The sequence below is a fragment of the Gadus morhua genome, chromosome 4, assembly GCF_902167405.1.
Source record: "Gadus morhua chromosome 4, gadMor3.0, whole genome shotgun sequence".
In the NCBI taxonomy this organism is placed as follows: domain Eukaryota; kingdom Metazoa; phylum Chordata; class Actinopteri; order Gadiformes; family Gadidae; genus Gadus; species Gadus morhua.
The window spans coordinates 12,846,014-12,871,908 of record NC_044051.1 but is presented as its reverse complement, the minus strand read 5'-3'; the positions used below and the strand labels follow the sequence as shown (position 1 = coordinate 12,871,908).

At 44.0% G+C, this 25,895-nt stretch overlaps 2 protein-coding genes across 2 annotated transcripts; one reads left to right on the top strand and one right to left on the bottom strand.

Annotated features, from left to right (window-relative positions):
- Nucleotides 1-57: 57 nt before the first annotated feature.
- Nucleotides 58-10,381, bottom strand: ggt1b (gamma-glutamyltransferase 1b). Its single transcript, XM_030353740.1, has 13 exons — nucleotides 10,207-10,381; nucleotides 9,599-9,827; nucleotides 8,843-8,973; nucleotides 8,225-8,314; nucleotides 7,833-8,025; nucleotides 7,579-7,739; nucleotides 7,336-7,485; nucleotides 5,725-5,861; nucleotides 5,394-5,581; nucleotides 4,891-5,015; nucleotides 3,050-3,162; nucleotides 2,699-2,812; nucleotides 58-1,097 (listed from the first exon to the last, which is right to left on the bottom strand). The coding sequence occupies exons 2-13, from the start codon at nucleotides 9,754-9,756 to the stop codon at nucleotides 951-953; spliced, it is 1,707 nt and encodes a 568-aa protein (XP_030209600.1). The 5' UTR covers nucleotides 9,757-9,827; nucleotides 10,207-10,381; the 3' UTR covers nucleotides 58-950.
- Nucleotides 10,382-10,789: 408 nt separating this feature from the next.
- lrrc75bb (leucine rich repeat containing 75Bb) lies at nucleotides 10,790-25,895 on the top strand. Its single transcript, XM_030353743.1, has 4 exons — nucleotides 10,790-11,461; nucleotides 14,911-15,039; nucleotides 20,899-21,011; nucleotides 24,258-25,895. Exons 1-4 carry the CDS (start codon nucleotides 11,171-11,173, stop codon nucleotides 24,874-24,876), a joined length of 1,152 nt encoding a protein of 383 aa, XP_030209603.1. The 5' UTR covers nucleotides 10,790-11,170; the 3' UTR covers nucleotides 24,877-25,895.

Genomic DNA, 25,895 nt, shown 5'->3' with positions numbered 1-25,895 from the left:
AAAAGATTTGGACACATGTGCTCACCACTGGTACAAAGCAACATAAAAAGCTTAATATAAAATGTACCAACTTCTTTATTGTTAGTTTACAGAAACACAGTAACATTTAAATAACTCTTACACTTTGTACATTTTACAGTGTGTCGACAGGTTATAGGCTTGTTTGACTAAACCTAGGTTGCCTAGCAACACCTGCTATACATTAGCAGGTGTACATTAATATTTGTTCCCGGATTCCGTTGACCATTAAAAGGTAAATACTGCAACTGCTAGGCGTTAGTGTGCTTGGTAAACCTGCTGGAATATAAGTACACATGTAGTTGTGTTCAGAGGATGTTTCCAACATAAATGCAGAATGTAGAATATCTATAAACATGGCACAATGGTGACTGAAGGATATGGGTGTTTTATTGTACTATATTATGATATAATAGTTATATTTACAAAATATCAATGTCATTGGATGGGGTTCGTTATTTACAGCACAATGAGCACCATAATGCTTGATGAAAAAGAAAGTGAAATATGTAGTGATATATTAGTTACCATGAGTATGGCAGGGACATTTTGATCATAGCAAAATGGACAATCTTCAAAACACATTAAATATTAGTTATGTTTGATCTAAACCACTTTTGTCAGAGTACGCAGTCTTAAAAAAAAAAAAAAAACGTAATGAAATGTGAATGTTAATCCAAAAAGAAAAAAAAGGAACTGCACTGAAGTACAGCGAACCTACAACAAAGTCATAATCCATCTGTAAAAAACAACAACTTGCTGTCGGTGGAGACAAGGAGCACGGTGCGTTACACAGATTGTAAAGGTGTCGTCACGTTTCCCCGAGGACTGAGCTGCTGTTTGGGGACGGATGACATCCACACCTGGTCCTGCTTTTGTTCCACAGTGAGTCATTCTCTTCATGATGCTGGGGGGGTAGGCATCTAACTAGACTAGTACCCGGCGGCGTAGCCCCCTTTCCTGGGATCTGACTGAGCGTGGAGGCGGTTGCCATGGCGAACCACCGCCTGGATCACCGCCCCCGTTGACTTGAGGGCCTTCGTCTCGTGGTTTTTCAGGGCCAGGCCCTCCAGCACTTTCTGTCGCGGGCGACAGGGAGACATGCACGTTAATAACATGGTGAGACTTCATTTAAGCATTTGCTAGAAAGGTCGATTTACCTATATTTGAGTAAGGATCTGACTAAAACGTAGACTAAGCTTTCGAGCAAAATGAAGCACAGCATTTCTAATCAACGCCAAAAACAATGCAGAGTTGAACGTCTCCATTCCTCATTCAAACACCTTCCCCAGTGTTATTTAGCATACAGCTGCTATGCTAGCGCTCTATTTCCCCCTCTTATTTATCATGTAGCTATAATTTTAGCGGCCTATTTCATGCTGTTGTTGAGACTTACAATAATGGTACAATAATTAACAATTCATTAACAATAATTCATGTTGTAATAAGCATAAGCTAACAGTTAAAGGGGACATATTAAGAAAACAACACCTTTCCTGGGATTTGGGGTGTTGTTTTGGGTCTCTGGTGCGCATACCAACTTTGAATAAAGTCTGTAGCTATATGATTTTTTGAGTGAGACATGCATTTCTGAGAGTACTCCGCCTACAGTTACCAAACGAGCGAGTCAGTTTCGGCGCCCCCTTCTACGTAGGAAGGGGGCACAGTTGAATATTACCTCCCACTTCCCCACTCCCCTCCAATCAGAGAATAGCTAAGATTTTGTGGACCAGCAGACGAGCAGCTCCGGCGGGGGTAACTCAGCTCCACCCGCCGGAGCTTCGGCGGCAGTCCGGAGAAGGAGACATGGAGGAAAAAGGGATTGTTCTCCCGGAGCTGAGCTGCCGGACTGCCGCCGAGCTACCCCCGTCTGACTGTTCAGCTCCCGGAGTACACCGCCGGAGCTGCCCAACTGCCGTCGAAGCTTCGGCGGCGGCCGTCCGGCAGCTCAGCTCCCGGAGTACAATCCCTTTTTTCTCCATGTCGCGGTTCTTGGACTTCAGAGAGTCAAGGCCAAAGTTCCTTTCCCCTAATTCTTCTCAAACATGGCCGAGATATCCCCCACTACGAGTCTTTACTTGTTGTGGAAGTACCAGAGACGTCAGAAGAAGTCTTTAAGATTCATAATATCATCCGAGGCGCACATAGCTTTTGGCCGTTATATTAAATATAATATTATATAAATACCCATATATAATATTATTATTATATTAAATAGATATAGAGCTCCAGGAGTCCCCAAATGGCAATAATCCCTTCTCCTCCATGCTGTGGTTCAGTCTGACAGCTCATTGGTCAATGGGCAGCAGCTCATTTGCATTAAAGCTACAGACACCAGAAACAGCACATTCTGAAGGGACTGAAACAGGCGAATAGCGGTAGGCAAGATTTTTTTTTCCTAAAAGCTATTTCCAGCAAACAGCTTCGAAAACATGTTTTCTGGAACTCTATGCATGCATGCATGAACTCTACTATGTTAACTTGTTGGGAAAACACCATAATATGTCTTCTTTAGTTAACAGTTAAATAATTGTCGAACAATCATTAACTATTGGTGTGCATGTTATGTTAACTTAGGTCATGGTGTTCATGTTAACTATGTTTAATTACAGTTCATTACATTATTCAACAGTTAGGTTTAACATTCAGCTACAATGTTAGCACTCTGTGTTTCGCTCACCATGTCAAAGCCAGGTTCGGCCGTGGTCGCGTTGGGGCTCAGCTGATTATGGAGTCTGGCCTCCCCTACTGCTGTCCTCAAATCAAAGTTAAAGTACAGCGCTTTCAGGATAACCTACAGAAACACACAAGAACATGACATAACGTTTCAGTATCTCTGCGTTGGACGGTACCTTTAGTCACTCTATATCAAGATATTAACACATCAGGTATTAAGGGTATCTCTGTGCCCCTTATGGATTCCCCTGTAGCCCCCTGTAACACACAACACAAGATAATGATGTCATTTTAATGACGCACCAGTGTGATGGATGAGGGTGTTATCTAAAGGGCGGCTAGGGTAGGGACGCACCTGTGCGATGGCGGTGGTGATCTTGCTGCCCCCCGAGCCCCCCACCACCATCTTAACTCTGTTGTCCTCATCGAGGAGGATGGTAGGAACCATGGACGACATGGGCCTCTTTCCTGTGAACACAGATAGGATTCACTCAATGATTCAGTATTGTTATGATTACTATGTTATTATTCAATTAAATTGTATGGAATATCCTCAATTAACCTTGAGCATAATTAATTTCAATTAGTGAATTCATTTTGATGAGTTCATGCAGGAAAATTAATTGATCATGATTGATTATGAAATGTATTATTTTGCTCTGGGATCGATTGTAAGGGCAATAACACGTGTGACATCATCAACACTAGAGCCCCGGGTGCCAGTGCCTGAAACAGCAGCTGTTCATTCTGCCCTAGTTTGCTTACTCAAGCAGAATAACAAACAGAATAAACTGTGGTGTCATCCAATACACACACATACACTCAGGAATCATTATATAACTATATAGCAAGAACCAGACTGTATATTAAACGATACCACTCAGGAATAATTATACAAACAGACTGTATAATAAATGATACCACTCACTTATTAATTTAACTATGTAACCAGACTTTATAATACATTAACAAACAAACAACTCATGAATAATTCTATAACATGACTTTATATTTTATTCTGAACCATCATATGTTACCCGATTTTATATTAAATAATACCACTCACCTATTCATTAAACTATATAACAGGACTGTTAATTAAATTAACAAAAACACGACTAATGAATCACAAAAATAACTTAACACAACAGTTGGTTCCGACCAAGTAATCAATCCATCAATGACAATAAAGAGTGTAAAACAGCACTGCCACACGCTTTGCAGGTGTTTCTGATAAGCGTTTATTAGCCTACATTGACAATCATAGGCCTACTGTTATCTCATCGGAATTACACACACCACCGAAGCAACTGTCAACAGACTCTTATTTCCCTGGCTGTGCATTAATGGAAACATACAGATAAATGTATATGACACAGTAGTGGGCCAGCTGTAACGCGTAGACTTAAGACAACGTAGCTAGCTAGTGTGTGTAGGGGCATGTTTATGTGTTGCTTGGCAACAGCCCAGTACCCGTCCAGGGGCGGAAGTATTTGTGTTGGCGGAGCCGGATAAATGATTAAATAAACAAACAGTTTGTTGTCGGCTATCACTGTCAACTCATAAATAGTTCTTGAAGAAGGGTTGTATAAAAGCAATATCACACCCCAAGGTTATTTTGTTACACTGAATATCAGCGCGGCTGGGATTCAGTCGTAGGTACAAGGCCGCAGGCTAAGTGCCAAAGATAATCAGTGTTATGCTGATAAGCAGCCTGAAAGCCCTCCTTCTCATGTGATATTGCTTTATATAGCTATACCCACACTGTATATTAAATAAACAGACTAACAACTTGGGGTTAGTTGGTAGTTTAGAAAATGTGTGTGTGTGTGTGTGTGTGTGTGTGTGTGTGTGTGTGTGTGTGTGTGTGTGTGTGTGTGTGTGTGTATGTGTGTGTGTGTGTGTGTGTGTGTGTGTGTGTGTGTGTTTGACATGTGTGTGTGTGCGTGTGTGACATGTGTATGTGCGTGTGTGTTTGTTTGTGAGTGTGTCCCGGGCTGAATTAAGTTTTTCGTTGAGGGGGGTACAATTGTGTGTGTGTGTGTGTGTGTGTGTGTGTGTGTGTGTGTGTGTGTGTGTGTGTGTGTGTGTGTGTGTGTGTGTGTGTGTGTGTGTGTGTGTGTGTGTGTGTGTGTGTGAACTTGCCTTAAAGGAATTGCTAGGTCAGGGGTGTACTGTGTGTGTGTCTGTGTGTACCAGGCCTGATGAAGTTTCTGGGTGAGGGCGGGAGGTCGAAGGCGTTGGTGATGTTTGGGGAGCTGAAGTCATCCATCTCGTTGTTGAGGAGGATACCAGTGGAGGACATGACTTTGGAGCCAAAACTAGAACACACAAAATGACATATAAACATACATTAAGACACGATATTACAGTTAAATTCAAAATAGCAGCCAGTATTACTTATAAACGCATAAAAACACAAAATAATACATATAAACACATAATAACACACAAAAATATATAGATATACACAGTGCTTAATTTGTGAAGTGGGAGCTCCCGGAGCGCTGAGAACGCTCAGCGCTCCGTTAACACACAATAAGCACACATTAACACACAATAAGACAAATAAACACATAGAAACATTCAATAATACATCTAAAAAACATAACAGACAATAATACATCCCAATAATACGGTTGGGAAGGTTTGTTTGGGGGTTGTTGCTACAGTAGAAGCTACACATGCTAACTCATTACAAGGTGTTGATGGTGCTTGTGGCCGCGACTGCGCTGCCGTCCTCAGATACGATGGAGAGGTGGGAGGTGCCGGCGTCGTCGGGCATGTAGAATTCAGGCTCGTAGTAGTTCATGTGATGCGTGGTGTTGTCCGTGATGCGATCCCGCAGGCCCTTGGCGAACCAGGTCGAGGTCATGTTCTGGATCAGCTTTGGGAAGAGACAAAAGACTTTATAGCGGTTGATACCATGGTCATGTAGGCTACATACTTTATAATGCTTGATACCATGATCGCGTAGAGGCTTCATATGTCGTAAAGGTAAACGCGATTCTGTCGTTAGTTTGGCCGTACGTCGGTGATGTTCAGAAAGTGGCGGTCTCCGAGCAGCGTTCTCTTGGCGTAGGCGAAGCGGAAGGCCTCCACCACGCGATGGTAGGTCAGCACCCGCGCCTCGGGGCTCGACACGCTCTTCGCCGAGAAACTGTAGCCTGTGGGGGGAAAGACGTGGAACTTAAGCGGTCGTCTTCATTCAAAACAAACCGCTCAGGTCGCTGCTCAGGTCGGCAGAACGCGGATCATCTTAACGACTTCCTGTGGCCTGCGTGCTCTTCTCATATCAACCTCCACGGCTGATATGGGGTATTAGGGCTGCCTGGGCTTAGAGGGAGTTAAGGTGTGTGTGTGTGGGGGGGGGTTACAGAGTCTGGTTTGATGAGTCCTTTCCGTGCTGGTGGAGGAAGAGGAGGGGGAGGAGGAAGAGGAGGTGGAGGAGGAGGGGGAAATTGAGGAGGGGGAGGAGGAGGGGCAGGAAAGGGGTGGAGGAGGAGAAGGGGGAGGAGGAGGAGAAGGAGTGGGAGGAGGAGGGGGAAGTGGAGGAGGGGAAGGAGGGGGAGGAGGAGAGGTAGGGGGGGAGGAGGTGGAGGAGGAGGAGAAGGGGGGGGAGTACAGGGAAGAGGAGGAGAAGGGAGAGTAGGAGGGGGAGGAGGAGGAGGGGGAGGAGGACGAGGAGGAGGAGAGGGAGGGGGAGGACAGGGAAGAGGAGGAGTATGGAGAGGAGGGGGGAGGGAGAGGAGAAGGAGGGGGAGGAGGAGGAGGAGGGGGAGGAGGTGAAGGAGGAGGAGAAGGAGTGGGAGGAGGAGGGGGAAGTGGATGAGGGGAAGGAGGGGGAGGGGGGGGAGGAGGAGGAGGAGGATGTCATGGTGTAATTCCTCCGGAAGGAACTTTCACCCAGTCACAGCTACTGACACGGCGGGCAGAATTTTTACTTTGTTTGTGTCCAATTAGAGGTAAATTGGTCTGGTTTGTGAGGGAAGCAGAGGCCAAGGCGAGCGAGTGGGCGTTTCAGAAGAGATGAATTACCAAAGAGCTATGTGCCCTTGTTTCATGGAGAGAGAAAACCACGGGCCATCTGAGGACCAGAGAGATAATAAATGACAGCGTCACCATCAGTCAGGGGATGTGAGGCGTGTTAAACAAATCTTTGAACCCATGATTGGTTTTAATAGTCTAATAATCTGTACAACGTGTCAATTATTCCTTTCTCCGTCACGCTCAGATACAGGAAGGCGTTGTGCACAGACCCGTAACAGAGCTCAGTGAAGACGCAAGGCAAGTTTTGTCGATTAGATGTTTTTCACTCAAGTGAGGAGCCTTTACCACTCACTTCTTATATTAACACTTCTCTGGCGGCCCCCAAAAACCACCGTAAATAGTGTGAATGATGCTCCATCTGATATGGCGGTCCTATACATATCATTCACCTATTCAACTTAATACACCAAAAATATATATAGTTTATATTTTACATTGGCACAGGCCTCCCCTCTAAAGAAAAAATGAGTCTCACTACTCGGGAATATAATAATAATATTTACATTCTGTGCACTGGCTGAATGTTCCCCGGCCCCCCAGACCACCTCTCCTACATGAGTCTGGACCCACCACACCATATCACCGGCTTACCCTCCAAGATGAGCAGCAGCAGGGACAGGACCGGCCCGCTGGCGGGGGCGCTGGGAGTCACCATGGTGTACCTCCCAATGTCGACCTTCAAGGGGTTTTCATCCAGAACCGGCCTGTAATCCATCAGGTCCTCCAAGGTCACGATGCCACCTATATTATAGTTTGTATTTAACAGAGGAACATTGTTTATATTGTGTTATACCCGTTTGGCCGTTTTATAAAGGCCTATAAAGGTGTCCGTACCTTTGGCCTGAATGTCCTTCACAAGGGCTTCAGCCATGGTGCCCACATAGAAGGCATCTGCCCCCTCTTCGCTTATCCTGCGGTAGGTCTCTGCCAGTTTGAGGTTTTTCACTGTATCGTTTTCTTTCAATAAGGTCCCATTAGCCCCGCAAAACACCGCACTGAAAGAAGACAGGGACAATCTATAGACGTATATAGACGTGCAAGACTTTAAATCAAACCGAGTCATGGAGAAGTCAGCTAGTGCCACTCACCATAAGGCCGGATCCTTTAAGATGGCATCCTTGTACTCCTTGATAGCACCAGCTAGCGCAGAACCCATAGGAAACCCATTTATTGCCAGTTCAATACACGGCTGGAACAAGTCTCTCCATGGTAGTTTGCCATGACGTTGATGTGCCATTTCGAAAGCTCGAATTTCTCCTGGTACAGCAATGGCCAGTCCGCCTAAAGAAAACAACGTTATGATTAAAAACAAAAGACAGCGTCACAGGTAACACATTATCTCTAATTTAGATCTGTAATTTCCCTTTGCCTCCATGGTTGCCCCTAAGAGAAACAGTCTTTGTGTCATGTTATCTCAAAGTCCTATTGGTTAACGTTCAGCAAAACCTTGCTTGGATCAATAAGACTGGTTAAGCATTACCTGTCCGGGATAAATCTTTGTCAGTCCCAAACATGTTTTCGGTGGCATTCCCCGGAGCAACTTCTCTTCCATCAATGGTTTCCACTGTGCCTTTATGAAGCAAGAACAAAAAACGATTATACTTTAGACTAGAGAGAGAAGGTTATGCATTAGACTAGTGAGAGAAAGTAATGCTTTAGACTAGCGAGGGAAGGTTATACTTTAGACTAGAGAGGGAAGGTTATACTTTAGACTAGAGAGGGTAGGTCATACTTTAGACTACAGAGAGAAGGTTATACTTTAGACGAGTGAGAGAAGGTTATACTTTAGACTAGTGCGAGAAAGTTATACTTGAGACTGGTGATAGAAGGTTATACTTATACTAGTGAGAGAAAGTTCTTTAGACTAGAGAGGGAAGTTTATGCTTTAGACTAGTGAGAAAAGTCCATTCATTGATAACGTCGGTCGACGAAAAAAATGAAAATGATTTGAAAGAGTTTAAATTAAATCATTGTGTAATGTCACAGCCTAACTAAAGGTGGATGTTGCTTTGCAAATAGAAACATATCATGTATATCTATCATAGCCATAATGCTCACTCGAGGTAGAGGGGTGCATCGGTAACACGCGTAGGCCTACCCGTGGTTCCGTTGTAGATGGTTATGAACAGCCCCCCGCCGATACCCGCACTGTGTGGGTTCACGATGCCCACGCACAGCAGGGAGGAGATCATGGCGTCCACCGCAGACCCGCCTTTCTGCAGCATGTCTCTGGGGTATGAGTTGGACAGGTGATGGGAGATAGTGAATGGGAAGGTTTACAGGATGTTGAACGTAGAGCTACGAGAGCTGGTTTGTTCAACGTAACACTAGGGTGTGCTGTTGAGGTTTTGCAAATGAGGAGCTTCAGTCTGGGTAACACGTGGAAATGTTGTCGTCGTTATACGTATGTGAGCGAGTAGGGGAGATAGTGAGTGAGTGAGTGAGTGAGTGAGTGAGTGAGTGAGTGAGTGAGTGAGTGAGTGAGTGAGTGAGTGAGTGAGTGAGTGAGTGAATGAGTGAGTGAGTGAGTGAGTGAGTGGGTGAATGAGTGAGGGAGTGCATGAGTGAGTGAGCGAGCGAAGGAGTAAGTGGGTAAGTGTGTGAGGAAGGGAGCTAGTGAGTATGTTAGTACGTGAGCGTTTGAGTGAGTGAGTATGCGAGTGAGTGAGTGAGTATGTTTGTGAGTGAGTGAGTATATGAGTACGTGAGTGCGTGAGTGAGTGAGTGAGTGAGTAAGTGGTTGAGTGAGCAAGCAAGGGTGAAAGTGGGTGAGTGGGTGTGTGTGTGTGGCTGAGAACGTTATGAGCGAGCAAGCAAGTAAGTGAAGGAGTGCTGAAACAAAGACTACGCCCACCTCCCGATCTCGGAGCAGAGCCCGGCGTCCGCGGCCACGGCCGCCCTGGAGAAACCCCCCTCGGAGGGGCTGCTGACTCCGAAGAACACCCCCAGGAAGGTGGCCACTGCCGCCACCAGCAGCAACGCCAGGGCCAACACCACCGTCTTGCTAACCATGTCCTCACGCCGAAAACTGAACCCCGGTCACAAGGAACAACAAACACCACCAAGATTGACCCGCCGAAAACCTGTAAAATATGAGGCACCGTGTAAGCTTTGTTGGCAGACAAATAGAATAGAATAGGAATAGAATGGAGCAATAATAGAAGACAATGTACAGTGGAATTCAACAAGGCATGTTAGATATGTATAGCACACTCAATAACATGCATGTCATGTAACATGATGGTGTCATGCACGGTGGAGCCGGGACTACACCTCGCGGGGCTCCTGCCCTAGTTGTGTGTGCAACTGTCTGTTTCACTACATGCAATCACTGCAGCACACAATAAAAATGAGGACAGGCTTTCCTCCATTTGTTCCACAATATAGAAAAACGTTGCATTTAGACAAAGACACCACAGGACACTGTTCAGGCAGTGAAGCAGAAATAAGAAGCTCTCTTACCTTGGCTTGAGTAGAACGCTGTAGTGCGTGCTTCTTGCAAAGCTCTCTTTCTATCACTTGGTTCCAGCAATAATCAACAGGCCCTTATGTAGCCTTCAAAGTAGGGAATATCAAAGCGTTTAAACGTTAACTCTCAAGGTCCATAAATCAACTCATTACAAACAGAACAGGGCAGGAATACTTTCACACTCCTCACTTACTTAGACCTAATTAAATTACCTTATCTACTGTAGGCCTTGATTGTATCACAGGGCATGATTTGCCTGACCTTGGGTAATACATCACTAGTGTATTTAAATACATCTGCTCGTATTTTGGTGTTCAGCAATATACAATTTCGTTTGAAACAGACTGTTCGGGAAATTATTTAATCAAGTGCTAATTATCGTATCTGCATTTGTTTTGTTTTTTAAATCAAATAGAAAGACTAAAGTAGTATTTGGCTACTAGTTTTAATTTTGGAATTGTTTTTTTTAGCATGAGCATAATAGTATTACTAGTCTATATATTCGATGTGGTGTAAATCCCCTCTCTCTTTCTCTATCGAGTTTGTTGAATGTAGAACAGAGAGAAGATGTTTAATATGGTTAGATGAATAGATTAGACTACTAGACGGAACTCACTCTGTGATTGGACGATGCGATCAGCAGCAGCAGAGTAGCCTGTACAGCTGGACATGTCTGTGTTGTATACACTATATACAGTACTGCCGGTTATGACAACACATCTTGGTATCCTGCTGTTATAACAATAGAAATTACTACTAAACTTGAAAAGAAACGTTATTTTAAGATAGGGCTTTTCAAAAGAACAGCGACTTCTTGTCCACCGTACAGGGTGAGGAGGGTTAAGAAGCGGTGGTGTCGCGTTGTTTCACAAACCAAGTTGAAACGTGCTAGTTATGGCTACATTGCGCCCAATTAATTTGTCTGCGAGTTCATCAAAGCGTCTTCTCTGAGGGTTAATGGGTTCTAAGTTAACCAGACCAAGTAGCCTGGACATTGACGGCCAATTGTCCAAGAGGAGACGTCCGAGGACGGAGGGATGCGGAGACTCGGGGAGAAGTGCAGGCGGAGGTGGAGCAGGCTTCGCGTTCCCGTACCTCACGCTCCGGTCGGACAAGCTCCCAGGGTTGCTGCGGAAAACCAACCATAGTCCGTACGTGCGACGAGTCGCCTGGATCCGTGAGATGCAAACCCTTCTGGGCGACCAGAAGACGGAGCAGGCAGCCGAAGTGCTGACATTGTTGAGAAAGGTGAGGAAGTTTAAATTATTATAAAGTATTTAGCAATTAAAGGTTAGGAAGTGTCAATATTCTGCAAAGCAAGCTCAGGTTTGTACACAATTGTAACCATAATGTTATCAGAACTTACGTTTGAAACCCTACATTTGCATATATATATATATATATATATATATATATATATATATATATATATATATATATATATATATATATATATATATATATATATATATATATATATATATATATACATAGATAAACACTGGGGCTAACCCTAAGTAAACAAGTATGAATTTGAATTAGGCTATTAATAGCTACGAAAGATAACATAGTATTGGTAATACTTTAAAATGTGAAAATGTGCATTGTCCTATATCTTCTGTTTTTATTGATCCTTAATTCATTTTTCAAACCATCACAAAGTGCTGCATTCAACAACTCTAAAAAAATAAAATCACTGGAAAACCCAGCCAGCTATTTGCCCAGCCAGTAATTAGCAAGTCTGATACGGTGAAGGTTTTTGTTATCACCCACAATTGGAATCAATAGCAATGAGCATGGATTCGATGTAGAATATTGCATAGCTGTTGTGTAGTTCAGAATCACTATCCCTGTAGCTTGTGATTGCACACACTTTGCTGTCAGCCACCTAGCTCACAAAAATAGAAAATAGGTCTTTGCTGGCTGAAATTTTTTACCACGACAGAAAAACTCCCCACGTAGTTTCCATGCGAAAGATGTACCTTTCGGCATTTCCCATTTAACTTCTACAGCTCGGATGGGCTAGATGTCGTACGCTTTTATAAATACACTCATGTTTGTACTCTCTCATAATGACTTCACCTCATTGCATTTCATCATCATCTGTGAGGCAGCCTGTTACAATGCATTGATTTCACATGGCCTCCGAAAAAGGCCCTAACATCTTATCTTAAGTAAGACCCAGATACACACCCTTTTCCTTCGATACAAACTCTCTACGAGAGCTTATAACGAGTCGGAATGCTGATTGCAATGCCATCAACATTTGGCCACGTGTTGGGAGGAGGCTTATGCAATGCTCTTTTCCCTCCCATCTGACTCAAAACCATAACACTGGCACAAGCTGCAGATCTGTGCAGTTAGTTCTGTTGGGGTAAGCTGGAGGTAGGGCTTTGAGATGTTGGATGTCACAGCAGCTGAGCCGCCATCCCTCCCGGGAAGCCATCAGGAGGAGCAAGAAGCAATATCTGTGAGGCAGAACTCGATTAGCGTACCGTCTCTAGTTTATGGCCCTTTAACTTCATTTGTATGGGCTGATATTGAAATTTCTGAAGTGATAATCCATCAAGCTATAAAAAAATGAAAACAAAAAAGAAATAAACAAACACATTGAATATGTAAAGTGGGGCGTAATGAGTAGTGCAGCCATGCATTTAGAATAAGTGACATGCAGCGATGCAGATAGAATAAATAACATGCAGTGATGTAGATAGCATGAGTAACGTGCTGGGATGCAGTTATTATTGAATTTACTCTGAACTGCTCTAATAGCTTTTTTTTGTGTGGGCCAATGGGCTTCAGCTTTGGTCACTCTTTAATGTTGCATGAGCAGCAACCAAGCAGTTTTCTCAGCAGATGGGAGTCTGAGTGGGCAGACCTAGAAGATGTATCTGTAATAGTCAGAATAGAGTGAGTGTGTGTGTGTTTAAGTGTGTGTGTGTGGGGGGGGACTTTTTTCCACTGTACTTTCTTAGTGACAAGGCAGACATCATCAGAGACATCTATAAAGCTTCTCAGAGCGCACTCATCATGCCATCCGATGCAACACGCAAATCCAGAGGAGATGTTGCTGATACAAGTGTACATCTTGAAGAAGAAACGTGATCATCGATCGAGTCGTATGCTGGAGCCTGAGTCGTCGATTGAACCAATTTAATCTGCATTCAGGACCATCCCCAGCTCCCGGTGTTTCTATGACATCCAGGCCAGCAGCAGCAGTCTGCAGTCTGCTTCTCACAGTCCTGGAGGGCAGCCCAGCTCCAGAGAATCCCACAATAAATCCGGCTTGAGAGCTGGAGGAGGGCAATATGCTGATGGGACGTTTCCTCCGCAGCCGCCCGCCCGTATTAGGGCTGTCAGAGTGTGGAGCGTGTTTTACAGTGCGACCCACGACGCCATTGTTCTCCTTCAGGAACCATGACCATGTCACTTCACAGAGTGCATATATGATATACTTTATGCATTATGTATATTCTTTCAATACATAGTTTATATGCTGTTATATGTGCCCTTTCATTGGTTTAAAAATACCTTTTGAGGGGGGTAAAGGCTGGGAATGAATGAATGCGTGGTGTGCTGCTTACATTATGCTTTTTAGAGTTTCCTCTACAAAGCTTTTATCCTAGAGTAGGTAGACGTGGGAACAATTTGTATTTGTCTCAAATTTCTTCTATTTGTATTTAGTCATCTTAAAATATGTTTGTTATAATCGTCAGTGTAACAGCATAGTACAAGGTGTGTGTGTGTGTGTGTGTTTGTGTGTATGTACGTGTTTGTGTGTGCGCGTGTGTTTGTGTGTGTCTGTCTGTGTGTGTGTGCATGCATGTGTGTATGTGTGTGTTTGTGTATGCGTGTGTGTGTATGTGTGTGTGTGTGTGTGTGTGTGTGTGTGTGTGTGTGTGTGTGTGTGTGTGTGTGTGTGTGTGTGTGTGTGTGTGTGTGTGTGTGTGTGTGTGAGACAGTTGTATGTGTGAATATGCATTGCCCCGACTATAAAGGGTATTTCTGGACTCACTGATGTTGACACTGAAGCCTAAAACACCACCTGCAGCACTTGATATATTGCACATCCTCTCACTGAAAAGAGAAACAGCCTACCTAATACTGCAAACAAACCACACCTTCACTAACCCTAAACCAGACACCACATTACTCAACACCACTCTAACTAACCCTAACCCGTTACTACACCAGCTGACCCCACCCTGACTAACCCTAACCCATACACCACACCAGCTGACCCCACCCTGACTAACCCTAACCCAGACACCACACCAGCTGACACCACCCTGACTAACCCTAACCCAGACACACCAGCTGACACCACCCTAACTAACCCTAACCCAGAGACCAAACCTTCCGACACCACCCTAACTAACCCTAACCCTAAGTTACCCTAACCCTGACTCAGCCTGACCAAGACAGCGCTCCAGCCGATCCCTGGTTTCACTAAGCCACCAGGCACCACACACATGCAGACGATAGCTGACAAACGTACAGGAACAATCCTAGGTAGTGAGGGCGAGGGTCAGGATGAATGATGTGTTACACGGCAGCATTACACAGTGCTTCAACATGATCCATCCATCTCCAACATCTCTTCTGCATTCAAGGAGGACGGTGGTTCAAATGATTAATCAAAGCCGTGTCTGTAACGGCCGGGTGCTCATGGTTTGTGTCGTCTGTTCTCTCCCCAGGATCTGGGCCTCCAGGCGACGTCCCTCAACCACATCTTGTACAAAAACGCAGCTTTCCTCCACCTGGTGGACCCCATCTCCCACGAACTGCTGCTCCACCTCGCCAGGGACATGCACTGCCCGAAAAGGGTCCGTATATCCCCCCCCCCCCTCAAATTAGTATCAAGTCTCAGGGGTTTATTTGCATTCAAATGTAGGCCAGATGTAAGCATACAGGCAATATGCACAAGTCAATAAGCATGTTTATTCAACACACAACTTTGTCTCATTTACCGAAGCCGCCAGCCAGAGTTCTCTGGTGCATTTGTATTCTGCTAGGGGAGTCTGAGGTCCCGAGGCATTCCAGGAAAGGAGCTTTTTTCTAAAGCCCGTCGACAAAAGAGGCATTTGTAAATGAGCCTTGGTTCCTGAAATTGTGCCTTCTGTGCTTATAGAACGAGAAAAATGAAAGTTTAATTTAAGAATGAATTGTATAATATACACTGACAAACTAATGAAACACTTCACAGTTCACCACACAAATATATACTATAATACCACTAGGGTTTTGTTTAGCTATAAACATAACAACAGCCCAGACTTTTTGGTCTTTCAGGTACCCTCAAGGAAACATCGCATTGACTCTCTTTTTGAACCCACAAGAGGATTGGAATTATACCTATGATTGATATTGGTAGTATAGTTTTTTTGGTAATTCTTGTGTTTGAAACTGACACAACGTTTCAGAATTGAGATGTGGCATTAAAAGGTTTTCACTAGCCTAGGTTACGGTATATTTACAGTGATTTATGATTTAACAGTACTACAACTTGACTTGTTGAGTGAGTCCCTCTCTAAATGGCAGAGTATCAAACAAGAATATCCCAAGATGCATTCTGATGTACAAGCCCTATGGATGTTTAAAGGGGACCTATTATGCTTTTTCGACTTTTATGACCTATAAACGTTGTTATAATGATTGATAGTCATGTTTAACCATACTAAAGTGTCAAATAATGACGTACATGCATTTCGACGTATTCCCTGCTGACAGCCTGGGGTGGCTGTGCAGAGCGCTAAACATTCGGGACAACGTTTGCGATTCAGTTGTTCACATTTCCAAGGAAATCATCTACGTAGATGCACTCCTGCCGCGCCCTCATATGCCTGGTCAAACTGCCCGCGCGCGCGCTTCAAGGAAGGTAACCAATCACAACGGAGTTGGGTTGGCAGGAGGGGGGCGAGGGGGCAGAGAAGGACGAAACTGAGCGTTGACAGAGAATGCTGAAAGCGCCCAGATGAGAGGAAGAGTTTCCTGAAAATCGACATCGTTTTTTGTGTATGTTTAAACATGACTATCAATCATTATAACAACGTTTATAGGTCATAAAAGTCGAAAAAGCATAATAGGTCCCCTTTAAGGAGATAGCGCCACAACGGGCAACATACGAGCAGATTGTTCACAATTGTGTGGAGCCTGTGTAGTGGCTCGATATCAGCATTGACTTGAACTTTAACCTTGAAATAAGATGGGACAACTCTTTGTAGTGCTAAAATTAATATCAGAGAATACAGGGAAGCTACTGGATGCCAGTGGTTGTTTACTGGAGTTGAATCATTAAAGAATTTAATAAAGAAAAGACATTTCGGTGCTGTTTATTGCAAGGGCTAAGGAACATTACTCCAAGCAGGAGGGAGCTATTGTGATATTACTTTGATAATTCCGTAGAGTATGATATTTTTCATCGTTTTTTTATTAGGTATTTCTGAAATGTCTGTTAAATGTTATTTGTTGTCTCTTAAATGCATACAGATATGCATAAATTGTCCCTTAAACTTAAAAAATTCATATCATTAAATTTTGTTAGCAGCTAAATCGGACCGACATGTGGTGTTTACACTAAAAGAGGGACCTTAATTAAGTTAACTTCTTGATTCAATGAACTTGCAAGGCAAAGTAGAGTTTCCTTTTTAGAGTTTCTTTTATTAAGTACTTTATTATTCCCACAGGGAAATTACTTTGCGAACTATCAAGGTGAAGAACAAATGGATTTTTTCGCTCTGTGATTGGCCAGTCATTTTCCAATGTCAGCCTATCGTGTTCAAGTCCCAATTATCTCTGCTCAAGTCGGCAACAACATGTATTCTTCAGATGTAATTGTTTTACTAATATTATAGCAATGAAATGCCTATGGTATAGCCTAGAAAACACACTGTAAGTTAAACATCGTTGTTTACAAGGCTATATCACAGAATCGGATGCCTAACTTTCTCTATCTCCATATTTACTTGGTATTATTGCTTTACTTATCAGAAGAGCCTTACCCATTTTTCCACTTAGGCCCAGCATAGAACCATTTTGCTGACAAGAGTGTAAGTGTAATATTCTATTTTTAAAAGATGCAAATTCGGATACATATTTGATATGAGAAGCATTCTTAGTGTAAGCAATTTAGCGACCACGTTTTCTTCTGCATGTGTTTAATCTGCTAAATTTGGAAATTAAACTTGGCAAGATCACATTTATCACCATTTACTACCTTAAAGCACCTTCTCTCTTCTTTGATTTCCAATGACATTCAGTCAGGCTATCAGAAAGCAATATCATATAATGGCAACTCAGGTAGCTCCTTATATAACAGCCGCCAACTAACACCAAGTTGATGATTAAAACCTCCCGTTAAGAAGCGTTTGAGTCTAACCTCCCCAGGGAAATTCCTGTGAATATTTCAGTGTTTTCCCGAAGCAAGTGAGCAGGTGCTGTTTGAGACTGGATCGCAGAAATTGTACAGGTTCTGTCGGAGACTAGACAGCAGGAAGTTAGCAGGTGGTATGGGAGACTCAAGACAGCAGCAACTTGGATAAGACCTGACTGTGTGTGTGTGTGTGTGTGTGTGTGTGTGTGTGTGTGTGTGTGTGTGTGTGTGTGTGTGTGTGTGTGTGTGTGTGTGTGTGTGTGTGTGTGTGTGTGTGTGTGTGTGTGTGTGTGTGTGTGTGTGTGACGTGTGTGTGTGTGTGTCTTAAGAGAGCTGTCTGTGAGCCATCAGCCTCAATATAATTATTAAACCCTAACCGTACATTATAAAATATGTAAAACAGCACAGCCATTAGAACCAAATTATTTTGTACGTCTGATAATATATACTACATATTATATAGTGTATAATTATCTGAACCTATCCATATATTATTATATTATATAATAATATAAGCATAGCTATTAGAAGCATATTGAATTGTAGACATGATATTATGTTATGTATTGTGTATTGATATATATAAGTCTGCCTTTTTGTGGAATTCCAACACCATCGCCCCGGAAGTCCTCCCCTCCAAACTCCCTTCCTAATTTTACCAGCGAGTAGAGTGTACTGTACAGTGTAGGTTGGTGCACAGTTTATGAGTACTGCACTGCTTCTGTCCCACCTCTCTGCGGGTCACAAACTGACAGACGGGGGGCTGCGAGTGAGTCTGGGATCACACATCCAGGACCCGGACACTCAGCCCTGCAGCCCCCCAGCGGTTTGTGCTGTCCTCTATTCCCTTCTCCCTCCACAACAACGACTGCATCTTCAAAGGTCATCGCTTCCCCAAGAGGTCAGATGTCCTCAGGAGGTCCTCGGTTCCTCAGGAGATCATCGGTTCCTTAGGAGGTCGTCTCTCAACTTTCAGGGGTCCATATCTCACCTCAGGAGGTCATCTCTCACCTCAGGAGTTCATCTCTCACCTCAGGAGGTCATCTATCACCTCAGGAGGTCATCTCTCACCTCAGGAGGTCATCTATCACCTCAGGAGGTCATCTCTCACCTCAGGAGGTCATCTCTCACCTCAGGAGGTCATCTCCCACCTCAGGAGGTCATCTATCACCTCAGGAGGTCATCTCTCACCTCAGGAGTTCATCTCTCACCTCAGGAGGTCATCTCCCATCTCAGGAGGTCATCAGCCTCATCTGGGACGGTGACGAGCCTGACTACAGAACAGACAGGAGGTTGAACAGCTGGCCCTCAGGTGTGGACAGAACAACCTGGAGCTGAATGCGCTCCAAACCAGTGGATTTGACGGAGGAAATCAGGAGGAGCCCCCCACAACACTGCCCTTTCTCATTTCTCGCTTCTGGGAGCTACCATCTTACAGGACCCAGAGTGGGTGTCCAACAAAGAAACAATCATCAAAAAGGCCCGGCCAACGATACTGCTGATCCAGTTCTACTCTGCATCGATCCAGCCAGCTCTCAGTCTGCACATCCAGCACTGTCTGCTTTGGATCGGCCAGCAATCAGAAGGAGAACAGACTGAAAGGGAATGCAGCCAAAATGAATGGTACCAAACTGCCCTCCATTAAGGACTTATACAGGTCCAGAACTACTGCCAACCTGCCCTCCATTAAGGACTTATACAGGTCCAGCCAACCTGCCGTCCATTCAGGACTTATACATGTCCAGAACTACTGCCAACCTGTTCGTCCATTCAGGACTTATACATGTCCAGAACTGCCGTCCATTCAGGACTTATACAGGTCTAGAATTGGTGTGAGCCTGCCCTCCATAGTCGGAAACAGCCCACTTAGAGTGCCCAGTCATGAGAACCGTATTATTGTATATCGTTAGCCTTATAGCATAATTGCCCAAGTCAAATTTTTGCCAAATTGTGCTTTCTAATGTTACTCCACTCTCCTAATGCTGCTGATTCACTCTACCTCATTGGCTATATGCTAAGACAATCTGATTGCTCTTTGCATTCCATAAGCACTATCTGCCTGAGTCATCTATTTGACTTTTTGTTTACTTTGACACAAGATGAACCTTAAAATATGACTTAGGCAATTATGCTGTGAGGCTAACGATATCTGACATTATATTATTTAATATATAGTATATAATATACATAAGTAGTAGAAGAAGGACCATATTTTATTGTATAGCTGATATCATATCATACATATCAGATATATTATAAATGATATAAAATACTGTATATTAGTAGAGCCCGGGCATAACAACCATACCAACCATTGTATAAGGACTTTATAGAAACAAACCAATTTCATTTTTCTTAAAATGTTCATATTGTTGTTAACATGAAGCAAATCCTGGAAACCAGTCTCATCATGCACCTTTAGAAGTACATTCATTCCTCAATCTCTGAGGTTTTTACAGCAGAGGATGAGAGGATGTGTGTGCGTGGTCATGGCTGGATCATCAAGGAAAAGGAGTGGGTTGGTTAGTCGCCAGAGGCTCAACGGCCTGTCTTTCTTATTCTCCCCCTCGCTCCCCCTCTCTTTCGCTGCGTTGCCTCTTTCTTGTTGTTGTGTTGTAGCATTAATTAGATTTACCCTGCTCTGCTTCACTCAATCTGTGTAAAGGAAAGAGAGGGGACAGAGGAAGAGAGAGAGAGACAGAGAGAGCGAGAGGAAGAGAGAGAGCGAGAGACAGAGACGGAGAGAGGAAGAGACAGAGAGAGAGCGGAAGACAGAGAGCGAGTGAGGGACCGAAGGAGGGAGGCGAAGTAGAAAGCAAGATATTGGTCCTACGTGACAAGAGTGAAATTCGTTAAAAACAAACAACAACAACAATAATAAAACCACAAAACACTGCAACAACATGAAATAATGAGGTTCTTCCAATTTATATAATTTAATTTACTGTTTTGATCCGGACCCACTACCACACGACAATGAGTCATTCTGTTCAGGTGTGGTCATGTACTGTATTTAAGTTCCGTCGCCTCCTCATTATTGTTGTGAGTGTGTTTCTGTCTGTATACATGAAGTTAAGCTGCCTTTTGCATACCACTCTTCTGGGTCTGGTGGTCTCTACGTTTGGGTCCAGCACCCTTCCCAAGCCGTGACCGATGCATATGAATTCACAGACACGACCCAATTGACGAGTGCTTACAAATTAGTGATTAATTCCCCCTTGAGGTGAACACTTGTATGCGGGGGGGTGGGGGAACCCCATTAGTATTCTTTCTGTTATATCCCTAATCCATACGGACTCTTGACCCAATGCAGGAGGGGGAGTCCTTAAAGTCCACCAACAAGATGTGCAGACAGCTGATGTTCCACCTGACGCCTCACTCCAAGTGGACTCGACAAAGCGTGCCGCGGAGGAAGCCTCAGGCCTGGTGAGTCCATGCCTCCGTCCCTCCGTCCCGTCCGTCCTAACATCCGCTGTTTGTTTTTTTCCGGGACCCCTTTTTTTACTGGACACTTCCATCATTAGTTAGACAGTGTTTTTATTTATAGTAACTGGCTGAAGTAGGCTATAACAGTTTGTTTGCTTCTGGGTAGGTTTAGATCATTTAAGGGTTTGTCTCTGTGTGGCGTTTAGTCATCTTGCAAAGGTTCCGTATTGACTTACAGGGAATTTACTTGAAGAACCACTTGATGATTGAGCAAGTAGATGTCGGTTGGCTTAAGGCAGACACCACACTGGGTTCAAACCCACAACCTTTCGGCCGAACCCCTGCCCAAGAGAAAGACAGAAATAGGAACTTAAGTTGGAGAATTAATTCAGATGAGAGATGTATAGAAAAGAGGAAACATTGGACGAACTGGAGATCAACCGGGTTAAAGTCATGGGCAAATTTAAGTTTGCCCATGAGCCGCATAAATGCACTTTCCCTGTTTTAATGACCTTCCATGTAAGAAACACTGCATTCCCGATGGGTGGAGAACGTTCTGGGCATGTAAGCTGACGTGGGAGTGTTAATGCGCGTAGCTTATGGCCCCGGCGTTGTTCTGCTGCTCTGGGAGGCCGTGGTGGGTCAGACCCCCCGGGCGTATTATAATAGGTGGTTATGACCAGTGATTAATCCATGAAGAAAGGAATAAAGTGGAAGCGGTAAATAAATAATGAAGTCAGAAGGAACTGCGAAACGACAGCTTAGCAAAAATATAAATACTGCGGAAAAGGCTTTGCAAAACCACAACACACACCCCCCCCTACCGCACATGTTTGGTTACGCAACAGTCAAACTGTCACACAGTTATTGTTATGAAAAAGCATCTGCTAATGATGATCACGACGAGGCGGTCCCCGAGCAATTAGCCCAGTTTGGAGAGCACTGGTTTGGTTTGACAGCCTCCCACCGCCTGCGTCACGCTGTTTGTTTCCCCCACAGCCAAACACACGCGCCCACCAGTCCTGCCATATCTCCCCTCCTCACCCCTGTCCCTTCCATCACCCATGTCCCCTCCTCACCCATCTTGTACACCATAACAATACACCATAACAGTACACCATAACAGTACACAATAACAGTACAACATAACAGAACAACAGAACAGTACACCATAACAGTACACCATAACAGTATACCATAACAATACACCATAACAGTACACCATAACAGTACACCATAACAATACACCATAACAGTACACAATAACAGTACACCATAACAATACACCATAACAGTACACAATAACAGTACACCATAACAATACACCATAACAGTACACCATAACAGTACACCATAACAGTACACCATAACAGTACACAATAACAGTACAACATAACAGAACCACAGAACAGTACACCATAACAGTACACCATAACAGTACACCATAACAATACACCATAACAGTACACAATAACAGTACACCATAACAATACACCATAACAGTACACAATAACAGTACACCATAACAATACACCATAACAATACACCATAACAGTACACCATAACAGTACACCATAACAGTACACAATAACAGTACAACATAACAGAACCACAGAACAGTACACCATAACAGTACACCATAACAGTACACCATAACAATACACCATAACAGTACACAATAACAGTACACCATAACAGTACACCATAACAATACACCATAACAGTACACAATAACAGTACACCATAACAATACACCATAACAGTACACAATAACAGTACACCATAACAATACACCATAACAATACACCATAACAGTACACCATAAAAGTACACCACCACAGTACAACACAACAGTGCAGCACAACAGCAAACTATATCAGCACACCACAATATGGCAACACAACAGTACAACATAACAGTACACCATAACAGGACATAAAGCAGAGACAGAATGCTATTAGAAGATCAAAAGTGTTAACAATCAACTCTGTTAACCCAAACAAAGACAAAGATTCAGAGTTAGAAGGAATTGGGAAAGAGATTTAGTGCAGGATTTCATATTTTTCTACGCTGTGTATCATAACAGAAATGGCATTGACTTCCAGATTTATCAAACCTATCTTTTTTATTGCCTTTTTTAAAATGTGTGCCTTCAGCACATTTGGTAGCGGTCGGATTGAAGATATCAAAAAAGAAAAAAACGAATTTCATTACTCTTCTTTACTGCAAGGCAATCATCGACTATCCCTAACCCATGGAGCGGCACTGTGCTTTTAATGACGTGAGCCAGCGCTATCTAAGCTGCCATAAAACAGGAGCATGAGCTAAACAGCGACCAATCAGAAGATCTGTAATCCATTGAGGGAGCTAGCTTGTCACGCGCACAGACCTTTGTGACAACAATGTTTGTGTCTCCCGGTTAAAGATTAAGCCGTTTGACTTTGATTGATCTACTTGAGAAACATTCAAAAGTACATACATCTTGACGTGGACAGGTCAAGCAATTGAAGAATAGAAAATAAGAAGTTGGATCCACAGCAAATGTAAAATATGTTTTAGCACGTTTTGTTATGTGTTGTTTCAGTAAGCAGGGCTGTTTGTTATATTTGTATGCACCAATGCAACTGAATCACTTACAGGAACTAGATAGGTGAGAGGGAGAAGGATAGATGGAGGAAGGAAGCTTTGCTTTACGGAAATATGACCGTCACTGGGAATATAGCTTTCACAGTGAATGTAAACATTAACCGGGAGCAACCCTTTCGACTTTCCAATTTTATACGTTTTACTTTTTACTAGTTTTGAAATAGCTTTATACAATCATACAAGTTTTAGAAATACCTGTGTAAGTTCACAATTTTCACCTATGTTTAAGTTTCGTTAAAGCATATTTCCATATGTCTAGTTTGCAGGTTGGCTCACTGGGTAGAGCAGCTGCTACCATTAAGGCTCAGTCCATACGACATGGACCCGGGTTCAATTCCTGTCTGTGTTCATTTGCTGCGTGTCCTCCGATACCTTCGTCTTTAACTCACGGAAACTCAAGGCAAAAATCAATCTTTAACCAAAAATTTTTATAGACATAGAATGAGTGTGTGTGGAGGAAGATCAGTTATCCCCTCCTGTCTCTGTCGGACAAAGACAAAGAAGACATGAATTCTTAGTTAAACATTCCTTGGCCGGTGTAGGGTATGTTGCCTTAATATTGGCTGAATCGAGATCTCTGTTCCCTGTACCCCCTAACAGCCTAAAGACCACCTTGGACAAGAAGCCGTCGGGCGACGTCGTCAACCTGTCGGGGACCCCCCTCTCGGGCCGGGACCTCCGGCGCCTGGCCCGCCACCTGCAGGGCGCGAGCGCGGCAGGCGGGGCCGGCGAGGGGACGGTGTCGGCCGTGGACCTCAGCTTCACGGAGCTGCGGGACGAGGGGCTGCGGCTGCTGCTGCCCGGCCTGGCCGGCCTGCCGGGTCTCACCACGCTGGCCGTCAACGGCAACCGGCTGACGGCGGCCGTGCTGAAGGACCTGTCGGAGGCCCTGAAGGACGCGGGCCGCTTCCCCAGCCTGGCCTGGGTGGACCTGGGCAACAACGTGGACATCTGCACCGTGCCCCAGCCCCTGCTGGTGGGCCTGCGCCGGCGCTACGGCCTGCGCGGCAGCCTGCCCACCATCCACGAGCGGTGCCACGGCGACCCCAGGACGACGGCAGGAGAGGCGGGTCTCCGGGAGGAGGAGGAGAGGGAGGAGGAGGAGGAGGAGAGGGAGGAGGAGGAGGAGGAGGAGGAGGAGAGGGAGGAGCAGGAGAGAGGTGAAGAGGAGGATTTGGGGAGGGGCGGAGCAAACTGTATAGCGGTGAGACTCAGTTAAAGGTCATTTGTGTCGCTTTTCTTTTTGTAATTGTTTTTTATTTATTATTGAGTTTTCTATAGTTTTGTAATCAGTCTGTGGTCAGACAACCGGTCCGACATCCAGTCGGTCGGACAGACATCAAAGCGCATCAACAGAGGACATCCAGTCTGCCAGTAGCAAGTCAACAGACGCCATCCAGTCGGCCAGCCAGCATGTCAAGAGGAAGAGTGGTATGAGACTGTGTGCCAGGAAGACCTCAGTGAGGAAAGGATACCTCAGTAATGGATTGTGCATGTCCTTGTTTCTTCCAATAGGGTTGGGCACAACAACTTTTTCATTATGTGCCGCCCCCCTTTTTTGTTGAGAACTAATTAAAAAGAAGCGTTGGTGAGAAACATACAGTTGTCTCTGATGCTGAGTAAAAAGGTTGTGGTGTTTCCCCTTACAGCCGCACACACACACGTACAAACAAATCAAAGGCCACTTAAGCTCTGGCTGGTCAGCCTCAGAACCACACCACAGAATCAGTTCCTCCGAAAGAGAGAAGAAATTAAATGGCAGAGGAATAAGCACTTTTGTTGCTGCAAAAGAGACAAGCTTGGTGCAGCATGAAAGAATAAAGTATTTTATTGAAATGACTCTGAATGACTCTCAAATGTTTTTTATATGATATTATATATATGGCTCATTATATTATATTATATATACTGTTGAAATGTTGTAATGTTTGTAATCTTGCATGGCATGTTATCCTGTATCCATCTGTTTTGCCCAGAAATAGAGTATGTGTTTAAATGGATATATAAGCACCGGAGAAAAATACATTGAGATAAGCTATGGCTCTCATGTATTGAAGCATGTGAATACTATGATGTGTTTACGACAACGGCTGTAGGTTCTGATATTTATGTTATTATTTAATGTCTGAATATGAATGACATGCTGATCATTTTGAACAAAGTGGAGAATGGAAACACATTATACTGCCAACAGATATTGTTAGGGTGCAAATAAATTCTTTTGTAATGGTAATGTTA

Excerpts from the sequence above, each read along its gene's own strand:
- lrrc75bb (XM_030353743.1), top strand. The coding sequence starts at position 11,171 with ATGGGTTCTAAGTTAACCAGACCAAGTAGCCTGGACATTGACGGCCAA. Across the intron at positions 11,462-14,910 it reads TGCTGACATTGTTGAGAAAG|GATCTGGGCCTCCAGGCGAC; the intron begins GTGAGGAAGTTT and ends TTCTCTCCCCAG. Across the intron at positions 21,012-24,257 it reads CGGAGGAAGCCTCAGGCCTG|CCTAAAGACCACCTTGGACA; the intron begins GTGAGTCCATGC and ends ACCCCCTAACAG.
- ggt1b (XM_030353740.1), bottom strand. The coding sequence starts at position 9,756 with ATGGTTAGCAAGACGGTGGTGTTGGCCCTGGCGTTGCTGCTGGTGGCG. Across the intron at positions 8,974-9,598 it reads CTCTGCTCCGAGATCGGGAG|AGACATGCTGCAGAAAGGCG; the intron begins GTGGGCGTAGTC and ends CTCATACCCCAG. Across the intron at positions 7,740-7,832 it reads TTAAAGGATCCGGCCTTATG|TGCGGTGTTTTGCGGGGCTA; the intron begins GTGAGTGGCACT and ends GTCTTCTTTCAG.